Consider the following 8,712-nt stretch of genomic DNA (forward strand, 5'->3'; position numbering starts at 1 on the left):
ACTACGTCATTGTTAGAGATTCTTCGTAAAGCATGCCAATAATATTATTATTGGTCTGACAAAATAAAATAAGGTTCGTCAAGCTCTCATTTTTTTAAGAAAAGTTTGTTGGCTATTTATTCAATTATTATGTTAATATTTTGTTCAATTGATTTGATTTTTTAGATATTAATTCCATTTTGTGGAATCAAATCTTGAGATGGTGAGCTAAAAGGGTTTTCGAGAATCGAACTCTTTTTTTGCTTGCTGTGTATTTATTTGTAATAAAATTTGGGAATGATAACTAATAAGCTTTGAGATTGTTATTTGTGTTTCTGGTTCATGAATTTCCATTTTTTTGTTGATTTTCAAATTCAACGCGAGTTGGTGGTTGCCCTTCTAGACAAGGTTAACTTGGACCACAAGCAATAGTTGTAAATAAAAAGATCCCGTAAATAAATGATTTAACTTAATAACTAGATTCTGGGCGGGTATATTTTTTGTTTTATATTTTTTAAAAAGTTAATTTTTATATTTCTGTGTGTTTTAGTTATATCTATGTTTTTCTTTGTATAATGTTTTTCTTAAATGATTAATAAGAAATTTTTATAATTGTACTAAAATAGTTAGACCATACATATATCAATAGGTCATGTTCCTAATTTAATAGTATTGATTGGTTTGATACCAAAGTTGGTGTTGTTTTGGTAGGCAAGTAGAGGTGGACCATATGTGCATGTCCTAATAAACCGGCGTGCTTACTGGAATCTTTGGAGGTATCAAAACTTTCAAACAACATAACCTCATAAATTTATATATAACAAAATCGTTCATAAAAATCCAATGATTGTTGTGACTAATTAGATTTTATTAATTTGAAATTCTTAACAAGATAATATACTGTTATGGGATGAATTGTCTTAAGGCTGGACCTAATTCTAAGGTTAACCGATAAAAATAGTTCAAACAACGCAAATCATGTAGATTATGCACATTAAGTAAAAGAAGTGTAGATCAACCATACTATGTGGAAGAGATCCAGATCAATCAAATCGAAAATTTTATTATAGTTTTAAATGATAAAACAGTTCAAACGATATAAATCAGATATTTAAATAATAAAATAATTAAAACATAGAATATATAAATACAATATAGTGTATTTATAATGTTTTAAAAAATAAAATAATTAAAGCATAGAATATATAAATACAATATAGTGTATTTATAATGTTTTAAAAAATAAAATAATTAAAGCATAGAATATATAAATACAATATAGTGTATTTATAATGTTTTAAAAAATAAAATAATTAAAGCATAGAATATATAAATACAATATAGTGTATTTATAATGTTTTAAAAAATAAAATAATTAAAGCATAGAATATATAAATACAATATAGTGTATTTATGAATTTTCTTTAAATTAGTATCTATTATAATGTTTTATATAAAATGTAAAGTCATTATATTGGTCACCACAACTTATACTTTTTGAAAATTGTATAATTTATAAATACTTAATTTGTAAAATAGTAATTGATGAAAGATCATATATACTTTCTTTAATTATATGCTTAGTAGAAACATGTACCTGTGAAAGACAATTTTAACATTTCTAACATACCTTCCATCTTATGTAAAACTTATATTATACACCGATCATAAAGCTTTCACAGCTAGTAAACTAAGTATCTATGTTCACAAAGCTGAAAAACATAAGTAATCATAAATATAAAATTATTGTGGTGACAAACATTATCCGTTAAATATATAATAATGGTAAAAGCAAACAACCCAAAATATCTTTATGATTAATAACTTTTATTCACAGAGACAAGATAAAATCAAAATTTAATGCATGAGTTCGAGCAAAAAAAAAACCTATACAATTCATAGGATAATCTTCAAAGAAACCCAACTAAAAACAACATTTCGATTGTATTTCAAACAGTTTTTGTATTCTGAAATTAGTCTTGGTATTTTAAAAAAAAACTAATAAATACAATTTATTACAGTTTAGAAAATCCAAAATAAAATTATATGCAATATTCAAACAACCAAAATCAGTCCATGTCATTTTTCCCATTCTCATACTAAATGTTAGGCATTAAATTTTTTTGTAAAATTGTTAACATTTACGCGGAAAACGATTTAGTAGTTGTAATACCCTTAAATTATTATTTTAAATTGGCGTCTAAAACACTAGCTTTACGAGCTTTAAGTCAAGTCAGGGCCGGCATTGAGTATAAATAAAATAGAACACATCGACCGAGCAGACATTGACCAAGTTGGCTCAAATTTCCCGACTTATGGGTCAAAGTCCTCCGTGAAAAAAGATTAGAATGGAATCGGCCTTTAGCAATTCTTAAGCTATCTATTCTATTAATACAAAATCATTTCTAACATTTGCCCTCAACTTTCCCCGGAATATTACATCTATTGCCATTGGACCAACTTTTTTAAAAACTGACTTTTTAATAACTGTATCTAACTATTCCTAAACTCACCACGTTCTATTTTGTCTACAACATGATAGCTGTTACTTTTTTTTTTCCTTGAGGGCCCACTAGCGGCTCTTTGATTTACAACCGAGCGTCGACTCTTTGATATATATATCTATGATAACATAGGCCTCGATTTCAATGTAAAAATATAATAATGCAGTATAGTTCCAAACATTCTATTAAATTTAACTTATTGTAAACAATATATAAAAGTTAAATTTCTGAAATATTGAAAAAATAAAACAAAAAATATACCCGTCTTTTCATACGGAAATCAAAATCTAGTTTTTTTATTTAATAAAACAAATTCTAAACTAATTTACTCCAACTGTGGTTTATTTGATATTTAATTTTTTTGTAAACTGCTTTCAAATTTATTTGATATTTACTTCCGCGAAAGGTATTAAATTCTTTTGACCAGCCACTTACTACTACTATTATCTATTCTATCCGTTCCTAAAAAATCTATATTCTAGAAAAGATTTTTGTTTCAAAAAGATACATATTTTATATTTTCAATGTATTTTTTGTCAACTAATAGTGAAAAATTGTGAAGTTCAAGAACATTAATTTCATTTTTTAAAATCTTATTGGTTTAAAAATATAGGAAATATAAAATTACAAAAAACTATGCATTTATACCTAAGTTTTAATATGTTTTATTAAAAAGTGTGAAAATTCTAAAACATGGATCTTTTAAGAACAGAAAGAGTAATAATTAGTGTTACAGCTTACATAAGTATTGATCATGATTCTATATAAATGCTATAATAGATGTCATATATTAAATTCTTATATGATTTCTTTGTGTACTGCAAAATGCAAATTAGGCATGAGATTTAAAATCCAAGTAAATATGTAAATCCAGAGGTTTTCTATCGGATTTGAGTCTTTGTATTTTTAACTAAAAAATCTAAACAAATCTATTCAAATCCATTATAAAATCAAATATATTAGTAAATCCGTACGATTGAATAACACTTGATTTAACATAGAATTTATGAATCATTAAATCAATAACACATGATTTTAATACATATTTTAAAATCACAGAACCAATAACACTAGATTTAGTTCGGATTTTCAAATCCATTAAAATACAACGACCAATAACCCCTACTTAGTTACATTGATTATAAAAATTTTGTGTTGACACAAATAGCCCACATGAAAACTTTAGTTAATTCTTTTGTAGCGTGATCAAAATTTAATAAAATATTACTGACTACTGCAAATTAGTTACTTCTGTTACTAAAATTTTGTTTGACAATAATAGCATACATGAAAGTTTTAGTTAATTTTTCTTGTAAGCGTGATAAAAATTTAATAAAATATTACTGACTACTGCAAATTAGTTACTTCGGTTAATAAGATTTGATTTGGCACAAAATAGCGTACATGAAAACTTTAGTTAATTTTTTGTAAGCGGTAATAAAATATTACTGAATACTGCAAATTTTGTTGGAAATATTGTTTTTAGAATATTTTTGTCATCTATTAAGTTATATTTATAACATGAAATTTAACACAAACTAGTGAAGATTATATTATTTTCGGAGCCAAAATCCAATAAAGATTGCAATATTTTCGAAGACAAACTATTTAATCAAAACAAAATATGATAGAATGCATTAGAATATTAAAATTAAACTTTATGCTAAGTTTGAAGAACTGAAGTACGTTCTTTCCTAATGAAGTAGCCAAAGAGAAAAACGATTCGACTGTGGAATTGAGGAAAAAAACAAGTCAGGAATTTTTGTTTGTGGATTTTAAGAAACTTCTTACCCAAAGAGTCGAACATATAATTTTAAGAAAGTTTAAAGATCGTTCAGCCTAACGCTGTTATTTCTTTAGCTTTACCATGACGTAACACAAATAAAACCATTGGATCTCCACGAGACATATAAAACAACATCTGTCACAGACTAAAAAAGACCCACATTTCTCAAGATAAAAGCATAGGTTTAGAAATACTTTGAATACATCCATCCACACCATAAAAGACGACAACAACTAGGCTAAGTAAAAGCATGACACAACCTTACTAGTAAGGAGATATATAGAGGGAAGAGAGAGTCTAATTCTTTAGAGATCTGGAACCTCGATTGACAAGCAACTGAACAGGTTTAAAGATCAAATAACACCATATATGAATCGACTATTACTTCCACGGCGAACCAGATCACTACTCACATCAAATCAAACTCGAACTCAACCGACAATAAACCCTGGACCAAGAGCAAGGATTGAATACTCAAATCACACTTCAAAGGCTATAGGAAGGCTTCACTGGAGATCAACACGTCTACACAGATCACGAAGTCCCAACCAACTAGCAAACAGATCCCAAATTTGCGAAACCTCCGAAACACCACACTCCACATCCATAACCATCCACCTCGTCGGCAGAGAAACAATGTCAAAACAAACCAAGAGACTCTTTAGCCATTAAAAGAGATTTGAAGAAACTAAAAAAGGGCAAAAACCAAAAAAAAAACAATCAAGAAAGGTTCTCCTCTTTGGCATCGACAAGGAACAACAACCACTTAAGAAGCCTAGAGAAGTGAAATCTAGACAAAAGGAATTCTAGAGTTTGACCGTTGTTTTGAGAGAATTTTGGGGGTCGGGGATGCTGGAATTATAAATTGATAACTTCTTACTTGAAAATTCCATAAATGGTATTCATAACATTGATAACATAAGAATATACAACTTGAGAGACATAACAAAAACAAATCTCAAAATTTAATTCACTGCAATTACTAAACCTGAACTAAAATTATAATAACAAATAACTAAAATGTATGTACACTTGGGGGGTCCCATTTGGGATTTTTCCTAATTATTCTCTTTCATTTCTACATTCTTGTTTTTTTAGCCCATGAAGTAAAAATTCTCTTTAAATTCCTCACTTTCTAGTTTTAGAAAGCTAATGGGTGTACTCTCGTAATTGTTCATACGTCAGCCTCTGGTTTTCGTTCCAAGGCAATAGGCAATCCATTCTGAGGAAGAGCGAACGGTCCATACTGAATTCCATCGCTTGGTCCCACAATTGACCACCTGAAAATTACCAAAACACCATTTATAAGCCAAAATATTTCGAAAAAGTTAATTTTCAAGTCAACGTTAAAAAGACATGATTTTCATAGGTAACCAACCTGTATTTAGTGGTGAGATGATGGATTAGAATGGAGATTTCAAGTTTAGCTAACTCATTGCCCGGACATGAATGGATCCCACTCCCAAATGGCATGAATGTATTCGGTTTTGGCGCAACTTCGAATCTGGATGGATCAAATTTTCCGGGATCAGAAAAGAAATCAGCATTGTGATGAATGTTTCTGAATAGCGGCAGTACTTTCCATCCTTTTGGTATCAAGTATCCTGTAAAAAAATGATTCAAAATTTAGCATATTTTAAAATAGGTAACATCTTTGGTATAAATACGATCTCATATATGTGTACCTTCGTATTCAACATCTTCAACAGCTTCTCTAAATGTGAAAGATAAGATTGTAGCAACTCTCATTGTCTCTTGGACGACTCTAGAAGTTAGTGTCATCTTCTTTGTATCTTCCCAAGTGAGGCTCTCTCCTTCTTTCTTCCCTTTCCTTATCGCCATCTGTTCTTCCTGTTTTACCCAATAAAACCTTATTAATTTACCAAACTGCCACTCTTTTTATGAGAGATCTTAACGTGTCCTTTTGAAAAATATGTACTTACCGTGACAGCTTCGAGGACAGTTGGATTATCTGCTAAGTACTTAAGGATCCACGTCATCACACTCGCGGTCGTGTCTCTTGCCGCGAAGATAACTCCGATTATGTTGTCTGCGATTTGCTCGTCGCTTAATCCTTCTTTGTCTTCCATGAATGATCCGAGAAGATCTTTGTGCGTTGATGGGTTCTGTCTTCTCTTGGTTAAGATCTTTGCGAGGATGTGAGCTAGTTCCTTGCGAGCTTTCATGGCTTTGTGGAATAGCGTTCCCGGGAGATTAATCGGCATCGAGTTGTAGCCTTTCTCGAGAATGTAGTAGCATCGTTTTAGATCTTCTCTGTAAAAGATTTCGTCTTTTCCGAGTATCGAGAGTAACGCCACGTTGAAAGTGTACTGTTGATACAAAAAAAAAACAGAGGATGCTCTGTTTTAGAACAAAAACAGCGGATACTCTGTTTTTAAAAGAGTTTGAAAGGTGTGGGGCGCTTACTGTTTTCATTTCTTGGTAAGTGTTGAGCTGAGTTCCATCGCAAGCACTGAGTGATTCTTGAGCGATTGATTCAATGTTAGGGACCATGTTTCTGACTGAATCAGGCATGAAAGCTCTTAAAACGAGCTTTCTGAGTTTAGCATGATAGTCTCCTTGGTGGAAGAAGATGGCTTGTTTCCCAAGCATCCTCTCTTTGCTCGCCGGAAAAGTTGGTTTAAACAAATGAGATTTTGTGACCAGTACGAATTTCGCTGCTTCAGGGCTTGAGATCATCACACATGGACATCCCAGTACATGAGTCTTGAACACCGATCCGTATCTGTTTTTACCATAAAGATGAATAAAAAGTCAAACTTTTTGTTTTTAGAGAATAAAATTTGTTTTTTGTTTTTTGTTTGGGGTGCCAATTAGACCTTCTCTGTTTTGAAGCGAAGAAGACATTTGGGTCTTGTGAGTAAAGCTGAAATGTTTCGCCGACGTAAGGGTAACCCATTGTTCCCGGAGGAAGTGGGAGTTTCGAGGAGGAGCTACGGCAGAATCCGACGGCTGAAACTATAAACCGGAGTACACAAAGAAACAGAGCCGTCGCGAAGAAAGTGAGAAACATGCCGGAGAAATCCATTGTATTTTATTTTAGACAAAACCAATTCGTGTTTTGAACAGTGTATGTGATTCACTCTCTGATGGAGGTTTTCTTGTGTTGTGTTGAGATGGAAGCTCAAGTGGGAGAGATGATTTAGTTTTATAGGCAGTGGAGGAGAGAGAGACATTTGAGGGAGTTTCCTAAAAGGAGCCTTTTTGTTCTTGAGCCAGCTCATTTGAGAGAGAGTGACGAGAGCACGTGTTCAAGAGCATGCCAAAAAAAGAAGCGTGCGAGATTTTGACCAAAGATGAGCCATCGCTGTGAGTTGTTTTAAATTGGAATTAAGTCAAGGGAAAGGGGCAATTTTGGCTCTTAAGTAGAGACAAAGGAGGGTCTTTTAATTAATTAAATGTTTGCCATGTTAATTGATAGCCTCCTACTCTAAGTACTTGCGTTTATCTATTTTTTAAATATTTTAAAATAATTGATAAAATATTAAATTTATTGATCATCAGAAAATAAAATTTATGTACATACACTTAAACCCCAGTATAAAGAATGAAATCAATTCTCTAACTATTGCTTATACGTGTACCAATCCAAACGTTGAAGAAGTGCCAATAGCTTGCGCTTCTCATAGCACCGAGTAGACATAAGGCAGTTCTAAATAAACTTGTCTATAACTAAACCCGTGCTAGGTAGTGGCTGGATTTTGCAGGTTTGTTGTGCTTTTTCTCATTCCTCTCCTTCCAAACAAATAATAACTTGGAACGGTAGTCACAGAAAGACTGAATTTAACTTATCATGTGAGTGGTCCGAAAGTTGATCCAATGTGATGTCCAATCTGGATTCAGTTGTATGTTTATCAAGGTTCCAACCACCTCAATTCATAGGGTAAAAGTGTAAGGACAAGCGAAAAAATGGTCTCTTTCTAAATAGTATTACCATCAAAAAGAAGAATAAAAGATCAACATAATTGATGAGAAATGTATTTATTAGATTTTTGATTTAATAGTTAACATATTAGAATTGTTCATAAAATTGAGAAAATATTTTTTTTTTTATAATTTCACCATTAGTTATTTACCTAATTACAATTCTAAAATAATAAAATAGACTATATAATATTATATAACATAAAAATTAAATTTTACACTGAAAATTTTAAATACCATCCAATTTCAAATAATGTTTTTTTCAAAACGTCGAATATTTAAAACAAATTATCATTTTAGATTATTTTTAAAGTGTGTCGGTATATTTCTATTAATTTTTTTTATGTATAGTTAATAAGTTTTGAACGTATACTATCTGCAATAAATTTATTTTTATAAAATGTGAACATATTTGTGCATTAAAATACTAATTCACATAAAAATGTTCAAATGATATTCTTTACAAAATATCAAATAAAATATTTATTGATAATATAA

The 8,712-nt window shown here is 30.5% G+C and overlaps 1 protein-coding gene across 1 annotated transcript; it reads right to left on the reverse strand.

The window, feature by feature from the left end:
* Window positions 1–5,217: 5,217 nt before the first annotated feature.
* LOC106322586 (abscisic acid 8'-hydroxylase 3-like) lies at window positions 5,218–7,416 on the reverse strand. Its single transcript, XM_013760647.1, has 6 exons — window positions 7,110–7,416; window positions 6,697–7,015; window positions 6,213–6,599; window positions 5,955–6,120; window positions 5,648–5,873; window positions 5,218–5,549 (listed from the first exon to the last, which is right to left on the reverse strand). The coding sequence occupies exons 1-6, from the start codon at window positions 7,316–7,318 to the stop codon at window positions 5,444–5,446; spliced, it is 1,413 nt and encodes a 470-aa protein (XP_013616101.1). The 5' UTR covers window positions 7,319–7,416; the 3' UTR covers window positions 5,218–5,443.
* Between the last annotated feature and the right edge of the window lie 1,296 nt (window positions 7,417–8,712).

This window comes from Brassica oleracea, chromosome C2 (genome assembly GCF_000695525.1).
Source record: "Brassica oleracea var. oleracea cultivar TO1000 chromosome C2, BOL, whole genome shotgun sequence".
Lineage (NCBI taxonomy): Eukaryota > Viridiplantae > Streptophyta > Magnoliopsida > Brassicales > Brassicaceae > Brassica > Brassica oleracea.